General features: G+C 33.6%; 2 protein-coding genes across 2 annotated transcripts; both read right to left on the reverse strand.

Moving 5' to 3' along the window:
• On the reverse strand, window positions 8885-12081 carry LOC104706705 (G-type lectin S-receptor-like serine/threonine-protein kinase At5g24080). Its single transcript, XM_010422915.2, has 5 exons — window positions 11790-12081; window positions 10282-11642; window positions 10015-10195; window positions 9468-9918; window positions 8885-9374 (listed from the first exon to the last, which is right to left on the reverse strand). The coding sequence occupies exons 1-5, from the start codon at window positions 12065-12067 to the stop codon at window positions 9003-9005; spliced, it is 2643 nt and encodes an 880-aa protein (XP_010421217.1). The 5' UTR covers window positions 12068-12081; the 3' UTR covers window positions 8885-9002.
• On the reverse strand, window positions 14763-16273 carry LOC104706706 (acidic endochitinase-like). Its single transcript, XM_010422916.1, has 3 exons — window positions 15913-16273; window positions 15578-15774; window positions 14763-15318 (listed from the first exon to the last, which is right to left on the reverse strand). Exons 1-3 carry the CDS (start codon window positions 16216-16218, stop codon window positions 14913-14915), a joined length of 909 nt encoding a protein of 302 aa, XP_010421218.1. The 5' UTR covers window positions 16219-16273; the 3' UTR covers window positions 14763-14912.

The raw sequence follows: 22351 nt of genomic DNA on the forward strand, positions 1-22351 counted from the left end.
TGTTTGAACAGAACTCTAAAGCGTTTTACATGCCAACATTTACTTCTAATCTCTTATCAGTGAAGAAAGCAACTAATGATTTAAACTGCTATACTGTATTTGGTCCTAATAGTGTTCATTTTCAGGATATTAAGACCGGAAAGATACTTGGGGAAGGGAATGGAACCGGAGACCTTTATGTCTTAGAGAAAACTTCACAAAGTCCCTCTAATTTGACTTCCTTTTCCTCTTGTCTCTCGTCTAATAATAATAATGTACTGTGGCATGCTAGACTAGGCCATCCTTACTCTCGTGCTCTTGAGTTATTGTTGCCTAATGTCTCTTTTAGTAGTTCTAGTTGTGAGTCATGTATTCTTGAGAAACATTGTAGAACTGTTTTTCCAAAATCCTCTACTATTTATGAACATTGCTTTGATTTGGTTCACTATGATGTTTGGACATCAACATGCTTGTCTAGAGATAACAACAAGTATTTTGTGACATTTATTGATGAAAAGTCGAAATGTACTTGGTTAACATTGTTACCTTCTAAAGACCGGGTGTATGATGCATTTATAAATTTTCAAAACTATGTTACTAATCACTTTAATGCTAAGATCAAAGTGCTTAGGTCCGATAATGGAGGAGAATACACTAGTCACAAACTCAAAGAACATCTATCTAAGCATGACATCCTTCAACAAACCAGTTGTCCGTATACCCCTCAACAAAATGGCATGGCGGAAAGAAAGAACAGACATCTCATGGAGGTGGCCAGGTCGATGATGTTCCACATGAATGTTCCCAAGAGGTTTTGTGGAGACGTGGTCATGACAGCCTGCCATCTTATCAATCGGACGCCAACAAAAATCCTAAGCGATCTAACTCCTTTTGAAGTTCTTACTAAGACTAAACTATCACTAGACCACTTATGAGTGTTTGGCTGTGTGTGTTTTGTCTTAATACCAGGAGACCAAAGGAGTAAGCTCGATGCAAAGAGTACCAAAAGTATATTCATTGGCTACTCGACAACACAAAAGGGCTCCATGTGCTATGACTCGGCCAATGGTCGTATGTACGTGTCTCGGGATGTCAAATTCATGGAGAGTCAAGGATACTATGAGACAAAGGATTGGAACAGCCTCAAAGACCTCTCGCACTCCACCACTGACCGTGCCACCAATCTCTGATTTTTGCTTGAGCACTTAGGCGTCACCAAGCCATCATGTCCCGAGGGATCTCAAACGGCTCAACCTTCAGACGAGTCTACAGTATTACCAGACCCTCAAGATTCCCATGATACCGACCCTCAACCCGCATAAACCATCACCGAGCTGAGAGAGACACTACCCGGAGGAGCCTTGACAACGCCCTCGCCCCTACCGACTAACGGCAATGGGGCCAAGGTGGGCCAGACTGCACCATCATCATCCGAGACACTCTCATCTCAACAACCACTTCGGCAGAGCGACCGCCTCAAGTTTCATCCATCTACCTGGAAGAACAAGCGTGTCTACTACAACAATCAAGCTGTGGCTCATCCGATTCAGGTCGTATGTTCGCTTGCCCTATTGCCACCCGATCATGCAACATTCCTTGGGGCCATTGATGCACACTATATTCCCCGAACGTATGATGAGGCCAAAGATCACAAAGTGTGGCTAGACGCTGAGGCTGATGAAACCGGTGCTATGGTTCGCAATCACACTTGGGACGAGGCCGACCTACCTACCGGGAAGAAAGCGGTTAGCTCCAAATGGGTCTTTACCATCAAATACCTGAGCACTGGTGAGATCAAACGATACAAATCTCATCTAGTGGCCCGTGGTTTCACCCAAACCTACGACACCGATTACACGGACACCTTCGCTCCGGTTGCAAAGCTCCACACCATTCGGGTTGTTCTCTCCATTGCTACTAACTTATCGTGGGATCTTTGGCAAATGGATGTCAAGAATGCTTTCCTTCAGGGGGAGCTTGAAGAAGAAGTATACATGCATCCTCCACCGGGGTTAGAAGCCATGGTTGCAACGGGAAAAGTTCTCCGACTTCGCAAGGCCATTTATGGCCTCAAGCAGTCCCCTAGGGCCTGGTACCACAAACTGAGTTCTACTCTCAAAGCTAAGGATTCAAGCGTTCTGAAGCTGATCACACCCTCTTTACTCGTCGTTCCAAAAATGGTGTTGTAGTGGTCCTTATCTATGTTGATGACCTTATTATCTTCGGCGATGATAAAGAGGGCGTCCAGGCCACCAAGGCCTTTCTCCACTCTGCTTTTGATATTAAAGACCTTGGTGAACTTCGATATTTTCTTGGGATTGAGATCTATCGCTCATCGGAGGGTCTCTTTCGCTCTCAAAGGAAGTACACAATTTACCTCTTAGCCGAAACTGGTCGGCTTGGTGCGAAACCGGCTGTAACTCCACTGGAAAAGGGCTACCAGGCCAAGCGAAAGGGGGAGAGTATTCGGGCCAAGGAGGGACAACCGCGAGAACCCATGGACGAGCCATATGAGGATGTCACGCGATACCGCCGGCTTTTAGGTAAATTAATATATCTTACTATCACGCGACCTGACATATGTTACGCTGTGAAACAGGTTAGCCAATACATGAAGGCTCCAACCAATTATCACTGGAACATGGTCGAGAGGATCCGAAGTTATCTCAAGGGAAGCCCGGGTCAAGGCATATGGATGGGAAAGAATTCGAACACCGAACTAGTGGGCTATTGTGATGCTGATTATGCTGGAGATACTTTGGATAGGAGTTCAACCACTGGGTACTGTACATTTCTTGGAGGGAACTTGGTTACATGGAAGTCGAAGAAACAAAAAGTGGTCTCTTGTTCGAGCGCCGAAGCCGAGTATAGAGCGATGTGGAAGCTGACAAATGAACTGACTTGGTTGAAGGCACTTCTCAAGGATCTTGGCATCGACTCAAAGAAACCAATCACCATGCATTGTGATAATGAAGCTGCGATTCATATAGCCACGAATTCAGTCTTCCATGAGAGAACCAAACACATTGAAGTTGATTGTCACAAGGTTCGAGAAAAGATCGAAGAAGGGGTGATTTTGCCGTGTCACACTCGAAGTCAAGACCAATTGGCGGATATATTCACTAAGGCTGCATGTCCCAAGGTGTGTGAACACATTCATAGCAAGCTTGGGCTTGTAGACATCACTCGCCCTTGATCATCTCCTTTAATCCATGGACATCACACTCTTTTTCCCTTAACATAGTTTTGTCCCATGTGGTTTTCTATGCTAAGGTTTTTAATGAGGTGATGCTTCATGGGTTCCAAGCTTAGTAATTTCACTTGACTAAGTTTGAGGGGGAGTATTGATCAAGATAAGGTCGGACATGATCTGGTCGGTCATGGCTTGGTCCGTACCATGGTCTAGTCCGTACGATTGTTAGTAAGGCCACTAAGATGAAAATAAGAGGCCTAGTCATCTTACAAGGCCCAAGAGAAGAGAAGGATCGAGAAGAAGTCTTGTAGCCGTTGGAGATAAGGTCATATGTTTCCTTAAGAGAAACCATGGGACGTCGCTATCACTATGGGGATTCGCTCTATCTCTCTCTCCCCATGTCCCTATTGTATTCTCGCTCTTGTAAAAGGGTGTAGCCCTAGTTTCATATACAACATTGTTACTGTTTTTAGGATCAAAATATGTAACAATTCAATGCATTTAACTAATTATAAGAGTTTGGGTTGAATTTGGAGTGTCGATCGATTTCAAGCACCTCTCGGCCGTAATCAATTTCAAGCATCTCTCGGCCTAAACATTCTACTCATAACTTTGTGTAGTTTTGATATATTAAAGGAGTATTGCAGCTGCTGTAAAAAAAAAAAGTATTGCAGTCACTGAAGGACTTAATTAGGTAGACTAGGGAGGTTTAGCTGCCACCCCTAAAAAATTGGTAGTAAAATTGTAAAACTAAATAATATTTTTTCACTCTTCGGAAATTTTGTATGCCCCTAGTTAGTTATTTCTTTACCCATTTGACTTACAAAATCATTTAAAAAAGATATATCCAAATACAAAGGGAGACAAGTTCTTGAACTTTTTCTGTAAGACCTAATATTTATTAACTTTTAATTAACAATACATATCATAGTCCGTAGGTCATACCTATTACCAACTTTATAAAACAAAAGATATTTAAATATTCATAAGTCTTGCATACATTACTGTAATGATTAAGCTATCGGCTATCCTATGAATCAAAACTCGCAAATATCATCTCGTCAGCCAAATTGGTCGGCGATGAATATTCATAATAAAACATTTCGCTTGCTTTTGTACTTACGGATAGATGTCTAAGTAAGCTTCAATATATTAGCTATCTACATATATGTGTACATATATGCGAGAAAACACAAACCTGATACCAAAATCTAGCTGTAAGAGTAAGGACTGAATAACAGCATACGCCAACGCATTGCTGAAAACTTGTCCTTCCTTAATTAAGCGTCAAATAACCGAAAAACTTGATATTTGATTTCTAATGATATGTGTAAATGATAATTTTACAATGTAATCCATGCATTGATGCATGTACGTTATGTTTTTTTTTGTATTTTTCTATATCAACATGGTCTATTTATTCCAACTTTCATAACAACATGGTTAAATTATTCGAACATTTACTAACTTGTGCGCTAAAATAAATCCACCACTTGAACCTTTCTTTTTAAATAACAATTGTTCTTTCTTCCTTTCAAATTTTTCTCAACTTTGTTTACAACAAGTTATGTTCTAGGCTGCCTTTTTTTTTCTTTTTTTTGCATACCGTATTACGGTATTAGCTAGTTAATTACACCCACTTGATATAAAAACACGTCTAATAAAAAAGTAGAAGAGAAATTATAAGAATAGTTAATTATTAAAGATTTTTTTTTAAATTCACTCGTTACTAACTCATTACTAGAATATATCGTATAAAATAATATTTAAAATTATGTAAGAAATTTGGCCATAGACATTTTTTTAGAAAAAAAAATTATTTGGCCATCGTGTGAGAAAAGAATAACAAAATGTACCCATAGTAATAAAACCTCTATGAATTTTTTTGATAAATTCCCAAGTTAGATCAGTGTAATTTTTAACACAATTCAATATGATAATTATATATATTTTTATATCTATTTTAATATATGGTTCTATCAATATTATAAATTAATAAGTATAATAACTGTATAAACTAATCAAATATGTTAATTTATTTATATAAAACATATTATTTAGTGTTTGTAAATTAATAAAACTCAAAGTAGATAGCTCATAGCAGGATAGTAAATTGATTTTGTGTATAGGCTATTGTACTATCTTTCGACTTTCGAGACGTCCAACGTTAGAAACGTTCTCGTTGATTTAAAAAATGAAATAGGATTATATTTGACCATCCCAAAAGTCCGCTTTGACCGGGATAGAATACTTGCTACAGCAAGATCCGTTGATTAAGATAAGGGTATAAATTGCCTTCGCTAAGCAATGGGACTTGTGAATTTTTATAACCAGCTACAAGTCACTATTACTATTTGTCCTCGTTGTTGGCGACGAGAGGCGTTAGAGAAGATCCTCCCGTGGATCTTGAGCCGTCAGACTTGTGTTTTCTTTGAAACTTCCTCTTGATGAATATGAACATCTTTTCGTGTTGATTTGGGAATAAGACACTAATGTAGAAAGAAATCTATGATTGATGGTTTTTCTCTATAAAACATATATTTATTTATTTATAGCTGAAGATCGATGTAGCAAAATGACTCTAAATTCAACTATTTCCGTAAATAGTAAAGAGTTAGTTGCCCTTCTGCAATTAATATAGGGAATTTAACAGTAAATTAAAGTAACAGAAAATGTCATTTTCAATTTCCAGTTTCAAATTCTATGATTATTGGTTGATGTCTCATCCGTTGATTACCTACTAGTATTTGAGTAGTAGAATACATTAGACCGTTCAATGATGTCCACCTGACTAGTACTCTATGATATATTCTAATCAATTAAAACACACAAAATGCTGAAGAGGGTAAAGGATCGATCGATAAATTTTACAGAATAATATTATCGAGATCTCAGCGTACGTATTCAGCGTACGTATATATAGTAAGTAGATTAGGCCTGCATATTAACGCTATTATAAGAAAAATATATAAAATTTTAAGTTGTATTCAAAATATTAATTTTCTTTAATTTGACTTTTTTTTAAATCCGATTTAGAGTTCACACACTCCATCTTACAATACAATTTCTTTGTATATTTACATGATAATAAAATTAGATTTTAATTCTATGCACTCAATACCAATGAGTAACATTGATAATTTTCATATAAAAAAATGTACATTATATCAAATATATATCTTACTCAATATTTTTTAAAAACTAAAAGTTAATAAAACATAATTCTCAAAAAAAACTGAAAACTAATTTTATCTCATATTTGAAAAAGTAACAATATCTTAAATAGATTTGTTTCTTATTTTGTAATCTCATACGTAATAGTTTTACTACTTGTCCAACTAATTTTAAATAAAACTATACTAACATTATCATAAATTAATTAAAAATTTAAAGACGTTATCATGAGAAAATTATTTGTTAATGTAAAGGTGATTAACTACAATCCTTTTTCTTTTAGGATTAATAATTGACAGTATAATTTATTTAATTATGGTATTATAGTAATTAATTGTATAATTTTTTAATTCTTTTTCTTACAGAATTAGTAATTTAAAATTAGAATTGTTATTATTTTTTATGTACATATATGAAATATCTTTTTATATTTATTAAATTGTTTAATTTTTTAATTTCTTATAATTTACAAATATGTTAAAACAAAGTTTTTGTATTACACATGACAATTCATTAATTTTTAGAATTGACACGTGTGGCGAAGTTACTAACTTTGAAAACCAAGGTTTATATAATAACATAATATTAAATAAGTTATCAAATCATTCACCGATTAAAAAACTTAAGAAAATTACATTGATTTCTTATTTTTCTTATATTATGTTAATCACTAATTTTAACACATTAAATCTTTTTATATTTTAATCACGTTTCTGTATAAATTTCTTTTATACTATATGATTATAATAAATAATAATTGCAATTTAATTGCAAATATTTTCCTTGTTAATTGAAACTAAAGTGCATATATTTTCCTTATTAATTGCAATTAAATTGCAAATAATTTCCTTATTAACTGCACATATTTTTCTACTGAAGTTAGTAATTTAATAGATAACTTTCCTATTAGAATTAGGTGATGTAACATATTACTTTTGGTTTTATATACTTTTCAAAAATATTAATTTTAATCCTTTTATTTTTAGGATTTTTTAATTTTCTTATAATTATTAAATATGTTTTTTTCACACATATCAAAATATTATCGATATACTTGACAAACATGTCACGATTATATGAATTACTAACTTTGAAAACTGTGTTAGAGAAGATCCTCCGATGGATCTTGAGCCGTCAGAGTTGTGCTTTCTTTGAAACTTCGTCTTGATGAATCTGAACATCTTTTCGTGTTGATTTGGGAATAAGACACTAATGTAGAGAGAAATCTATGATTGATGGTTTTTCTCTATAAAACATACATTTATTTATTTATAGCTGAAGATCGATGTAGCAAAATAACTCTGAATTCAACTATTTCCGTAAATAGTAAAGAGTTAGTTGCCCTTCTGCAATTAATATAGAGAATTTAACAGTAAATTAAAGTAACAGAAAATGTCATTTTCAATTTCCAGTTTCAAATTCTATGATTATTGGTTGATTTCTCATCCGTTGATTACCTACAAGTATTTGAGTAGTAGAATACATTAGACCGTTCAATAATGTCCACCTGACTAGTACTCTATGATATATTCTAATCAATTAAAACACACAAAATGCTGAAGAGGGTAAAGGATCGATCGATAAATTTTACAGAATAATATTATCGAGACCTCAGCGTACGTATATATAGTAAGTAGATTAGGCCTGCATATTAACGCTATTATAAGAAAAATATGTAAAATTTTAAGTTGTATTCAAAATATTAATTTTCTTTAATTTGACTTTTTTTTAACCCGATTTAGAGTTCACACACTCCATCTTGCAATACAATTTCTTTGTATATTTACATGATAATAAAATTAGATTTTAATTCTATTCACTCAATTCCAATGAGTAACATTTATAATTTTCATATAAAAAAATATGCATTATATCATATTTATATCTTACTTAATATTTTTTAAAAACTAAAAGTTAATAAAACATAATTCTCAAAAAAAAAACTGAAAACTAATTTTATCTCATATTTGAAAAAATAACATTATCTTAAATATATTTGTTTCCCATTTTGTAATCTCATACGTAATAGTTTTACTACTTGTCCAACTAATTTTAAATAAAACTATACTAACATTATCATAAATTAATCAAAAATTCGAAGACGTTATCATGAAAAAATTATTTGTTTATGTAAAGAAGGTTAACTACAATCCTTTTTCTTTTAGGATTAATAATTGACAGTATAATTTATTTAATTATGGTATTATAGTAATTAGCTGTATAATTTTTTAATTCTTTTTCTGAGAGAATTAGTCATTTAAAATTAGAATTATTATTATACTAATAATTATTATTATGGTATTCCTATTGAAATTAGTAATTTTAAATTTTTTTTCACACACATCAAAATATTATCGATATACTTGACACACGTGTCGTGATTATATGAATTACTAACTTTGAAAACCCAACTTTATATAATAAGATAGTAGTAGCACTAAGATAATGTTAAGTTGAAGTGTTAACACATAATGTAAAATTATAATCTAACGATCTAACAAACAAAGTTAAAAAGACAAATATTAAGGAGCTGCAGAATAATCTTCCAATCGGATATCTTGCTTTTTAAGATATCTCCCAACATAAATCACATTTTTTATTAACCCTAGAAAAGAGAGATGATCTCAAACTATAAAATGTTGGAAAAAAAAAAAAGCTACCTAGGAGACATTGAAGAATAACTACAAGTAGCATGAGACCGAGAGGAGGAACGATAACTCTGAGAGGTTGTGATGGTGTTGATAGTCAAAGCACTAAGCTGATTATTAAACTCTCTCCTCATCGCTTTATACACATCCTCCAATCCTTCCTCTATAAGTTCTAGAACTGTCTGCGGCATCGGCGGCAAATTAATCTCGTCTGGCGTACCTTCTAGAAGCTTCACTACCTCTCCCATCGATGGCCTCACTGATACTTCGTCTTGTATGCACCAGAAAGCCACTTTAAGAGCTTTAACTACTTCTTCTTCCTCTGCTACTCCTTGTAGCCTCCTATCCACAGCTTTCAAAGCTGTCCCGTTCGTTAGTTCCTATACATTCAAAAGATCGTAATGTTCCAATCAAACTCCTAGCGCCTAGACTATTTGAACCCTTCTTAAGTATGTTATAAATTGTGTACTTACCTTGTAAGCCCATCCAGGGTAAAAGAAATCCTCAGCGTCGAAGGACATATCAAGATTTCTTCTACCACCTACGATCTCAAGAAGAAGCATTCCATAGCTGTACACATCCGCCTTCACCGTGATCGGGCGGTTACTCACCCATTCGGGCGCTAGATACCCTCTCGTACCTCTAATCATCGTGACCACATGCGAATGCTCTCTCCCCATCATCTTGGCCAGTCCAAAATCTGATACCTTAGGACAAAAATTCTCATCCAACAAGATGTTTTCAGGTTTTATGTCGCAATGAATAATCCTGTTCCGACATTGCTCATGAAAATACGCGATCCCTTGCGCAGTTGCAACCGCTATCGCAAAACGTGTACGCCAATCAAGCAGCCTTGCTGTCTGTTCTGAAGAGAATATCCATTTGTCTAACGACCCATTTATCATGAACTCATAAACCAGAAGCCTGTAGAGTCCCCCAAAACAGATTCTCAAATCTTGTTGCGTAAGAAACAGAGTAAATTTTATTTGTAATGTTATAAGGTTAATGTTTTTAGCTTACCGGTGTGAGTCTTCCGAGCAGTAACCACACAAGCGGACAAGGTTCATGTGATGCATTGAACCAATGGTATTGACTTCAGTGATGAACTCTCTCTCGCCATGAGATAATGCTCTGTCTAATCTCTTCACCGCAACTAGTGTTTCACCCGCTACTGTTCCTTTGTATACTGTCCCAAATCCACCTAACCACATCATAAAACCAATAATATAAGATTTCGAATACTTTAAAACTTGTTTTTAAATACATATGAAGACTCTTGATTCCGACCTGATCCAAGAAGTTGGGAGAAATTGTTAGTACAGTTCTGGAGATCGCGGTAAGTGAAACTCACAGGAGAGTCACAAAGGATAAGCGAGTTCTTTGCGGCTCTCTTTAGTGTTCTCTTCCTGTCTATATTATAGTATAATAACATCCCAAGTAGTGCCACAATCACAAGCATCCCCAACACTATAGGAATCACCAGAATCTTTTGTCTTAGTCCATGGCTCTTACCAGATATAGAATTATTATGGTTTGAGTAAGAGGGGTAAGATTCATTAGCTCTAGTCTTCACGAAAAGGGTCGAGCCAGGATCTCTAAAGCCGCCAAAATTCATACTCTTTAGAATCCAACAATAAGGCTTCTCTTCATCTAAACCGTAAACTGAAGCGACACACTTGCAATCTGACAAACACATCTCACCGCAACTCCTCACGTTGCTGATATCGCTGATATTCTCGATAACAGAACGTTCCGAGAAGTAGTAGTTGGTCTCTTGGACAGTGGAGATCTTGTAGGTACCGTTACGATTGATGTTGTGTTCACATTCTTGAACCAAAGATGAGTTGTCTGAACAGAGTTTAGCGTTGTCTTGATCAGGGAGCTTCACCGAACCGGGCAAACATAAACAGTCGGCGTTTTTCTTGGTTCGGTCCAAATTGCATACTCCGTTACCGCAAATCCCAGCTATATCACACGGGTTTGATACAGCTGCCCATTCAGGGACCCATTGGCTTGAACCGTTCATGTCGTTGTCCCATCGGTACAACCGGAGATTACCGTTATTCTCTAATACCAATCTCCGCAAAACCGATTTTTTCGAGAACCGGCCGGAGCTATTACTGTTGTTAAAGTTCCGGTTTTCGTCTACCGGGTTCTTGTAGACGTACACTGCTCCCGTTGAGGATTCTCCATAAACGATCTTGAAGCTTCCGGTATCATCAAGAACCGCAGTAACATCTCCTGTGACATTGGAAATCTCTGGTCCGGACCAGTAGGAGTAGTTTGCGTGAGGGTCAAGGTTGATGTTGTAGGTTAAGCCGAGGCTAAGCGAAGTGTGTTGCTGCAGCATTTTCAGAGAATAATGGCCGTGGCGCGACGGTGAAGGGTTAGAGGTTAGTTCTAAAGAAACGGTTAAGGGTTGGTTTGGGAGGAGTGTGTCGGACGGTTGCGAAAAGCTTTGCCATATGGCTGGACCAGCGGTAACTTCGGTTCCAAGGAGAAGGAAGTTTCCGGATTCGGAGATAACCGCTGCTTCAACGTCGTGGTTTGAGGTGTTTGAAGCCCATACGACGGTGTTTTGGTCGGAGAGTACGAGGTTCCCGGTCACTTCTAGCTCCAACACGGCTTGTTTTGTGACTGGGGAGTTTCTATATTTTAGATATTTGGATTTTGAGTGAAAAAAAAATTCTGATCAAAGGCAAATCAAATGTTCGTTTAATCAAATATTTATATGTATACTACTAATTACATAGATTATTGCAATAACTAAATATTAAAGGATTATATATGTGTACCTATTGGGAGACCAAACGATGGTTGGATCACCAGGAAGTTGTACGAACCAAATGCTGAGTAAGAACCGATCTGTTGGTTTAAACCGAGTAAACCCAATCGCAAAAGTTCCGTTAGCGGAAACCCATGCCCGATTCGGTTCACTAGCTTTTAACTTTGAACCCAAACCGATGTGCTGTTCGGTGGCCAAACCAACTTGAACTACCGAGCTAACTAAGTAGAAGCAAAATAATGAGAATGAGAGACTAAAAGAAGGAAAATAAAATTGAAATGAAGACATAGTGAGAATCTTGTAACAACAGAGAAGAGTCTAAAAAATCGTTATAACATATGCTTTAGTATTCTTTATATATCACCCAACTTTACAATTTGAACGCATTTAGAAAGATGGTTCGGTGGGAGAACCTTGAAGAATGAGAATGTGGCACGTGTCTTTGTGGTTGAGCTAAATTTTGACAAAAGGTCAATGTTTTCGTATATGGTCGGTTCTGAATAATTGACAATGTTGGGGATATTGGATATGGCGGCACCTGTTTTGTGCCTTTTGGTTAATTAGTAAATCTTTTTAAATAGTATGAATTATGAAACTACTCCAGCTACAATGGAAATTGGAAAGATGTGAGTATTTCTATAATTTAATGATAAATTTTATTTTAATACAAATATTTTTATGTTAAAATTTGTGTTCATGGTAAAGAGGTGATCTTGATGCATGAGGGTGGTTTTGGTGACAAAGCAGCTTGACAAGACTTGAGAAATTTATAAATAAATTATTATGGTTCCTACATTTTATTATGTAACATAATACAAACTAATTTAAAAATTATGGTTCTTACTTTTTAGTTCTTAGAGGTTCTCCATCAGTATTTATATCTAAGGCCATCTTTATTGCTACAACACATATTGTGTTCTTAAGGATTTTAAAATAATAAAAATGTTGAATAGTAGGTATAACTGTTCTTAAGTAATTGAAAATTGTTCTTATACAAAAACTGTTGAATGTGTGTTCTTAAGTATAGACTATTAATTAATTATTATAGTTTTTCAAAGATCACTACAACTGATCTACCGTTAAAGATGCCCTAAGAGACGATAACAAAACATTGACCAAAAAAAAAAGAGACAATATCAACACAATAAAAAAAGATTAAAAAATAAAAAGAGAAAGTGAGAAACATATTTGCAGTAAGCGTTCTATCTAAAAAAACTTGCTACTTGTCAATTAACTATAAGACTATCTATTCAAACTCAACTAAAATAGATTATATAACTAAAATAATAATTTTTTTGAGATGCTCTCTTTCGTATGTGGCGATGAATATGCTCTTTTAATCTTTGGTTCGTATATTACAATAACTAAATATTAAAGGATAACTCCGATTTTAAAAGAAATATTATGGTTTTTATAGTTCATATTTTATGATTTAATTATGGAAATTATAAAATGAGGTTATAGTTGCTTTCATTTCATTATGTAAATTATAAATCGATGATTTTATGGTTTGTATTTTATCATTTAATTTCGTTATCTTACCAAAACTCAAAGACTCTATGAAACCACTCACTCATGATCATGATCATATAAAACTATTGGATTGATCTTAGAATTATGATTAGAGATTGTAGATAAGAGATTTAGAAACTAAACTTTGATATTCGACTCAAATAACCAAAATTCAATTTGAAAATTAGAAGGAAACCAATCATACCACAAAGACCTTTGAATAACTCCAATGTAGCAGCAAGACAATAAATATAGTGTAGATCATTGATAGGAAATGTGATGTGATGAGATATTGTATATTATGTTATATGATTATTCTTAGGATACAAATTTTGTACAATTGAAACTAGATGATTGTCAATGTGATGTGATGTATGCATTGCGTATTAATTTCTTTGTATTATTTATGAAAGATTAATTATGAGTATGTTTTTTTGTATGATTTATAATTTATAAGAAAGAATGTTATGTAACTATAGACATCAATTTTTCTTTAAAAAATCAACAAATTTAAGTTCTTAAGTTTGAATAGAAAATATATTAATTCTAATAAGAACTTAGATGGTCCTATCATGATTAAATATTTAGTGGGAAGACACTTAAATATTTAATCATGATAGGACCATCTAAATTATTATCTTTAAGTGTCTTCCCAAATATTTAAATATCATGAGTTGATCGGGTTATATAATATAGCCGTTGCTGATCTAGTTCTTTTAGAAGTGTTATGTTTCCTTTTCTATTTAGAACTTGGTATTGGCAATTTTACTTTTAGTTAGGCTATTAAGTCGGTTGTAAATGATCTATAAATAGGTCCCTAAAACATCAATAAGAATCAACTTCCAACATTAACCTAATTCTCTAGCAAGAGACTTGGGTTAAAGGAAGCTACTTTTAAGCATCAATAAGAATCAATTTCCAACATTAAGGTTCTCTACTTTTAAGCAACTTATGACGGGTCGTCTAGTTACTAGGTCAGTGGCAAAGGTTCAATAACAGATTCTTTTCTCCTCATAGACGGAAAAAGAAGGTTTTGATTTCGAATGCGGAAAGCCAAAGCGTGTGAATATTTAAATTAGCCCCCTTCGTTGATGGTGTTGGACATCTTCAGTGATTAATAGTCTTTTTCAATCACGGTAATACTTGTCATAAAACAAAATGTTTTCTACATGGCGAAATCATCCCAGTGTCTAGGAAAGCCAAGCTCGATACTGAAATCGAAGATACCATCATGAACAACATCACATGAGAGGCCAGGTAACCGAGTACAGTTTCCAATTCCGCCGCCAAGAAACATTACAACCTTAATACAAATTTGACAAAAGCATCAAAATAAATGTGATTTCATTAACTAAATAATAGGATCAAATTTGGAGGAAAAAGATAAAAAAAGTAACCATTATTTTATATCTCAGCAGAAAAAGTGCATGTAAACCAACCTTGATGCAGCTACATGTGTATCCTTGCATACTAAAAGCAAATCCTTAGTTTCATCAATTTGAATGTTGATGAAGTATATTGATAACATTCCAAATTAGAATACTAACACCACACAGACACAACAATTCTTCAAAAGGTAAACATGAGAGAAATTGATATACAATAGTCACTACGATTCCTTTCACACACTATCCAATATAGATGAACTGTATCCATTTTTATCATCCCAGAATTTAGACCAAAGCATTACACCTCCATACTTTCTAGACTTCTTTAGCATCAGAAGAATCTGCGAAGTAAGTACATCTGGTGGGATATACCCACTTCCCACGGCTTCAGGAGCTGCCGGAAGACCCAAGAAGATTTTTTGGGCTGTAATTGAAGTGGTCCACTTGTTCCACGAATCAAAGAGGTTTTGAGTATTACCAGAAGTGTATGAACATGGTGGATTGTTGTAGAATTGGATCCAAACATAGTCAAAAAGTTTAGTGTTGAGAGCAGTTCCCATTAATCTGTCTGGAAATGGACATTGAGGAGCTCCTGTTAGATATACTTTTCTTCCTCTGTGATTAAACTTTGAGAGAGACCTATCCAAACAAAATTAACAATAATAATTAAAATCTAGTTAATTTGTTATTTTCACACAAAAAAAATAGTCAAGACAGATGAGGAATTTAAACACCTATTATTACCTATATATCATATCTTTATCAAACTTTTTTTATATTATAACCAAGAAGTTCGAATATATCCATAATCTTCTTATCATAAATATTTTTTTTCCAGTAACGATATTACTTGTCATAAAATATTTATTCAAAATGTTTCCGTAATTAATTACTATACCTGGCGAGATCATCCCAGTGTTGAGGAGAGCCAAGTTCAATATTGAAATCGATACCATCAAGAACAGCATCACCTAACGGACGTGACGATGATTTCCCTCCCAAGAAGTTGTTCCACAGGTACTTCGCGACCACTTTTGCGTCCTCTCTAGACCCAATGGAGTAGTTTCCGATTCCGCCGCCGAGAGACAACATAACCTTACAAAAGAATTGAAAAAATAAATGTGATTTCATTACCTGAATAATAGGATCAAATTTTGGGAAAGTAAATAAAAACCATTTATTTTCTATCTCAGAAATCAAATTTTTATTTTCTATAAAGTCATCTAAACCAACCTTGATGCCACGAGACTGACAATCTTTAACCTGAGAACCAATACGAGTACAAGTGTTGGCCGCAGGGTTGCAGTGGCCAGCGAGGTTGAGCTCCGGTGTTTGGCCATTGCCGAATTTCACAAGAAAGGCAACGTTGACGTAAGCATACCGGCCGGTCGCACACGTGGCTGAGAGATTACCTTCGTTGCCGTTTTGGCCCCAATAGATGGCGATGCCACCTCTGGATGCATCGGAAGGTTTGGTGAAAAAGCAGCTTATGAATAAGAGAAAGTATATAACATGCTTGACAAGATTTATGTTAGTCATGTTTTTTTCGTTAACGATGTTTTGTCTTCTTTGTGGTATGTGTTTGTTTGTTATTGCTTCTGACTTTTGTTTGCTTTTACTTTCTCTTTTATATATCTTATCTACTTATATTATAATGTCTCTCATACACATTGCATGACTTTAATTGGTTGTCTTTTATCGTCAAATTATATCGCTTTAGGACTTTATAGATACAGATCTCAAATTATTAAGCAGCCATCTAGAATCTCTGACCACTAACTGAAACTGTTTAATAAATCATAAAGAATAAGACATTTCCAAAAAAAAAAAAGGACAATCAACGATCAAATTGGTAATAAGAAAAGGGGGATCATGAACCTCACGTTGAGCTCGTTGGCGTCTCTTGTGGTGTCGACTTTGTCGCACGTCTTGCTGGTTTACGTACCATTTGGCACAACAATTCAGTTTATCTATAGACTCGGAAGTATGTAAACCATTATAATTTACTGAATCACATGCAGTATCCTCATTTTTCCCGTATATACAATCTTTTATAAATTAGTATAAAATTAGAGATACGACCAAGAAGTGTTTTAAAAATCTCTCTCTTGCACCGATTACGCCTCGCAAAATCGCGAGGCCCACTCTCTCCGCCTCGATTAATGATTAATCCCTGCCTAGCATCGATTATCCAATTATATCTGTCTAATTTGATTATAACATGTCTAATCCGATTACTTACCGCTTAATTTTATATATAATGATTATTTTTAAAGACAAATATAAATCAAATATGTATTTTTTGTTATTTAGATATTTAACTTAAGTGTTTATGATGTTGTACAATAACTAATATACAAACTTTTAATGAAAATCATAAATTTTCTTTGAAAATTACGTTTTTATGTTTTTGCCGTAATTTCAAAGACAAAACTATAGTGTTATATTTTATTTAATATTTTTATCTTAACATAAACAGAATTATATATATAAATAAAACTATATATATTTTTATTTTATTATTAATTTAATAAAATAACCCTAAAACTAGTCCCCGATTAATCTCCGTTTAATTTTCGATTTTCTCGCTAGGCGCTAGGTCCACCCCGACCGCCCGACTAGCGCCTAGCAATTTCTAAAACAGGGGTTCTCATCCAATGAGTGAGTAACCGTATTATTAATATTTGACTTAAAATATATTGGAAAAGTCTTCATTACAATTATTGATTTGACTCGAAAAGTTTCAAAGTCGAATGACAAATTCTCAGTATATAATATCTAAAAAAACTATCGAGTAATTCAAATATTTGAATTTTGAAGTATAAATGTTATATAGGTAATATGTGAAAAAAAAGTCATGTAATAAAACAAACAGGATAATTCGAATATTGGATGAAAGATATAATTTTTTTCCGTTGAAATACAAATTATGCTTAAATAAAAATCTCTATTATAGTAAAAGAGAAGTACAACTTCCCTTTCAGACGAAAATGCCTCTACGCCAACAACATAAAAACAAGTAGAACAAGGTTAAATATGACTTCACCATTTCTTGGGTCAGGTCAAAATTAAAAAAAATAACCCGAAATAAATAAGTCGGATAATTAGAGCTTCATTACTCGGTTTTGTATGGTTTTTGGATATTGTGTATTGGGTATTAACAATATTAAATGACCCAATAAATGACCCAATACTAATGGACTCCTTATCACGCTAAAATCGAAAATAAATACTTCCCCAAATTTAGCTCCTTATCACGCTAAAACAGCCGATAATTATTGCGATATCCTACTCAACCTCATCAATTAATTTTGTCAATATCAAAATCCTAACAAAAAAAGAATATCTTACTAAACTGCTTCTTTATACACCTACTACATTTCCTAAACAATATACAACCAATATATACAAAATATTCTCCAAGATTTTGCTTAATTATCGGCTAACACAAAATATTCCCAGACTTATACAACTAGAAAATACCTACTTTAGGATACGTCAAGCTATCTCTATAAATACGATGTTACGAAGCAAAGGTGCAATCATCATACCTGCAAATCTTTTCCATTATCTCTTCTATCAACTTTTCTGCAATGACTGTTGTCGTCGATGCTACCACAAATTTACTGTCAATCAAACCATTCAAAACAAGTTGGAGAATACAAGTCAAAATCATTCACTCTTGGAAGCAGACTACAGTCTTCTCGAGAGATACAATAGAAATGGTTTTAGCAGATATTTCTGTAAGCTTACTAAACTCTTTATTGTTTTCTATTCACTTATAGTTTATTGTATTCTAGGATAAATGCAGAAAAGTTTCGAATTCTAATACCTTCATTTGTTTAAATAGGGTACCCTCATCCATGCAACACTTAAAAAACCAGAGTTCGGAAAGTTCCAGAGGCTGATTATCCCTGGATAATGGGTAATCATTGAAACTTTCTCATTGACTAAATCAGTGGGGAAATACAGGGTACAAACCATGTTTATCGCATGTCTCTGCTCAACACGACCTCTATCTTCCCATGTGCGTCGTTGTCTGGTGACATATTCCTGAAACTGGTAGACTTTGAAGATATTAGGGACGATACTACAATGAACGAGAACATTTTGGTTGGTAAGTATGTTTCGATTTAAAAAAATTATATACTCAAATAGATATTAGATATTTATTTTTTATCTTTAACCACTATTATTTTACAGATGTTGTTGGACAAGTTGTTAATGTCGGCGAACTGAAAATCCATCAAGTCAATGAAAAGGACAAGAAGAAAGTTGATTTTGAACTCAGAGACATACAGTAGTTTAAATAACTTACTATAACGACTTATATTGTAAGGAGATTAATGCTTTATTTTCTTATATGTAGCGACGTACGTCTATCATGCACTCTTTGGGATGTATTTGCTGAGAGAATTCTAGCAGCTTGCCAAAACAATGGACAGACTATGGTCATTTGTCTCTTGCGTTTTGCTAAAATCAATTCTTTCAAAGGTAAACATGTTAATAGCTTATCTTACTAGAATACAATTGTAAACTTACACTGCTTTCTGTAATAGGTCAAAGATCTGTCTCTAATGCTTATGACATATCTTTAATGGAAATAAATCCACACTTGCCTTAGATTGTAGAGTTTCGTGAACAGTAAGTTATTATTCTTCTTTTACAAAGTAAGTTATTATTCGTGACATTGTTATTTGGTAATATATGTTTTAAACAACACATTTGGGTTCAATAGGCTGCCTAAAGATGGGCTTGCCTTGACAATCAAAGAAGCTGTACCTAAGGAGGAAAAAGCTGTGTTGAAGGCTGAATTTTACAAACATTTCGAAAGAAGAACAATTGCATAAATCATTGAGTACAATGAGGTATATTTAGTTTCCTTTTTTAATTTAGTTATTACTAGATATGACTTCATATTTATAGTTTGTAATTACTTCTTATGTATTTGTAGGAAGGTAAATTTAAGATTTTTGGATCAATCTATGCGATTGATACAGAGTTTGCGTGGTATTACTTTTCGTGTTTAAAGTGTACTGCCACTGTATACAAAGTTCCAAAAGTTGAGAATGAGGTTGTAAAAAAAAATTAAAAAAAACTTTGTTTTGGTGTGCTGGTTGTAATGAAAGTCATACTAATGTTGAACCCAGGTAAATAGATGACATGTTTTTATATCATAACGATTTCAATGAACCTCTCTAACAACTTATATTTGTTTAAATAGGTATAGGTTGACTGTTTGTGTAATGGATTCAACTTCCCATATTAAGTGTCTTCTTTTAGAGAAGCATGCTAAAATGATACTACAACAGTCTTCTCTTCAGCTTTTGGATGGTCATTTAGATGAGGTATTTTATTTCACACTGTACCATGTTATATAGTTTCAAAAGTTAAAAAAAATATATATATATATATATATATATATATATATCATACTTTCATCAAATGTAGATTCAAGATCCAACAAACATCCCCAAAGAACTGAGATCTTTGGTAGGAAAGACCTTTGAGTTTGTTGTGAGTATTGGGAAGGATAACATCCGAGATGGAAGTGATGTTTACAAGGTTGCTCATGTCTGTGTTTGCCTTGATATTGATCAAGAGGACTCTATCGAACAATCTCAAGGTGTCGACGATTTAACAACCATTTTAAGTTGTGATCATGTATCATGAAGTATGAAAACCATTTTAAATTTCTATAAGATGTTTACCTATTTTATTTACTTTGTGTAAATAATTGTTGTAATCCATTGTTAACAGGGAACAATGGTGTTATCCAACAGTTCTGAACAAAATGATGCTTCAGCAACACCTTCCACTACTCCATCTTCTAAAAGGAAAGATGATGTTTCCGGTGAGAGTTCCGATCAATCATCTTCCTCAAAGAAGTTGTGTGTTGGGTCGATCAAGGGGGCTCTTGAAGATGCACATGTTGCGAGTGGCTAAGAAAACACTTTTATAGAAGGATTTATGGATGCTTTATTACCTTTTCTTATCTTAAATTTCAGTTTTACTCTAAATTTTGGTATTATTTATTTTCATATTTTGAATTTCTTTTCCTTTTTCTTATCAAAGGTTTTCATGATTTAAAAAATAAAAAAGCATCCTCATTGGTTATTACTATTTACATGTTTAAATCTCCTATTATCAAACACTAACTATATCAATTCAAATCTAAAAGGAAATATGCCATCTTATTATATATCTTAAATTTACGTTACACTGTAGTATCTAATAAGTTATCACAATACAGTAATGGCCTACGTTGTAAGAAAAAAAAATGAATTAGGAACTCATCTTTCTATTTTCGCTCAAGAAACATGGAATATGTGGTAAGAAACTGGTGTTGATGAAAATACATGTCACTTGATACCCTGAAACGTTTTGGAAAACAAGTAAAGCAATCAGTTTTGCCTCTTACAAATAAAACAAAATTTCCCAATTGAATTCAATACATATAGAAGATTAAGAATCTAAAAGTTAAGCAATTCTGAATGACAGAGAAATTACCAACCCAATCGAATTGATTACCACTTCGGTCTAATACTCATGGTTGAAAACCAAATCCGCCAATTATCGGATTTATCTACCCCAACACAGACATCTTGGATTCGATTCGACTTGGTGGGACTCCTCTTATTTCCCGATTTCGTAAAAACAGCGCGAAACAGGTTCTCGATTTTAGATGTAGACAATTTGATTAGAAGGTATAATTCAAAAATGAAATCTCGCAAATTAAAATCTGGAAATAAAATCAATCGAATGGAAGACTATTGACGACAACAATTGCAGTTGTTTCACTTAAGAAGATAAGTCAAAAGGACAATCTGAAAGGCGTTTTATTTTTTTACAAGAAAAAGGCCAACGAAACCTAACTACTCAATTTGCAGAAAAAACTTCCAAGCCCAATATTTTATACATACACAATTAAACATATAACCCAACTATATTTACTTAGAAGTTATAATATATTTTAAATTACATAAATTAAATTCATAAATTAAAAAATATATATTTACACTATGGTCATGTATATGATGTGTACAAGAACAAATACATATTAGTATATTTCTACTGACTATATTATTAATCTGTGCATAATATTTTCCTCTATTCGTGTTTTGACAACCACCTCTTAAGTTTATTAATTTTTTTGATTGTATTAAAATTCCATCTTATTATATATTTTCGTTTTTGTTCATTTTTCATTGTATATAACCTTCAATACTTATCTCTATATTAGTATTATTCCAAAGACTACAAAACTGTGGTAAAATTTACTCCGGAACAAAATTTGTATTCATTATAGAAATCTCATAGCAGCGGTAAAAGGTAGATTAAAACACAAATAATATAAACACATGATTATATAACACTACAATAATATGCGGTCCTAGTCATCCTGGTAAAACAAACACCAGTAAATTTCTTTTTGTTAACATATTATACAAATATGGCATAACTTTCAAATTTCAATACAATATTAATTTTTTACGAACTGGTGGTCTAAATACAGCAAAATATTTTATGCTAGCGGAAACTAGAAAGTATATATGTAAATCACAAACACTAGGGATTGGTAGTCTCATATCAAAATCCAACCTATAATCTGTAATTAACCTTTGTAAACTTAGATATCTTTTCCATTATTTAAGGTATATTTAAGACGTTG

This window comes from Camelina sativa, chromosome 8 (genome assembly GCF_000633955.1).
Source record: "Camelina sativa cultivar DH55 chromosome 8, Cs, whole genome shotgun sequence".
Taxonomy (NCBI): Eukaryota; Viridiplantae; Streptophyta; class Magnoliopsida; order Brassicales; family Brassicaceae; genus Camelina; species Camelina sativa.

Excerpts from the sequence above, each read along its gene's own strand:
- LOC104706705 (XM_010422915.2), bottom strand. The coding sequence starts at position 12,067 with ATGTCTTCATTTCAATTTTATTTTCCTTCTTTTAGTCTCTCATTCTCA. Across the intron at positions 11,643-11,789 it reads ATCGTTTGGTCTCCCAATAG|AAACTCCCCAGTCACAAAAC; the intron begins GTACACATATAT and ends TCTAAAATATAG. Across the intron at positions 9,375-9,467 it reads ACCCTGGATGGGCTTACAAG|GAACTAACGAACGGGACAGC; the intron begins GTAAGTACACAA and ends TTGAATGTATAG.
- LOC104706706 (XM_010422916.1), bottom strand. The coding sequence starts at position 16,218 with ATGACTAACATAAATCTTGTCAAGCATGTTATATACTTTCTCTTATTC. Across the intron at positions 15,775-15,912 it reads GTCAGTCTCGTGGCATCAAG|GTTATGTTGTCTCTCGGCGG; the intron begins GTTGGTTTAGAT and ends TTCTTTTGTAAG. Across the intron at positions 15,319-15,577 it reads CACTGGGATGATCTCGCCAG|GTCTCTCTCAAAGTTTAATC; the intron begins GTATAGTAATTA and ends TTGTTTGGATAG.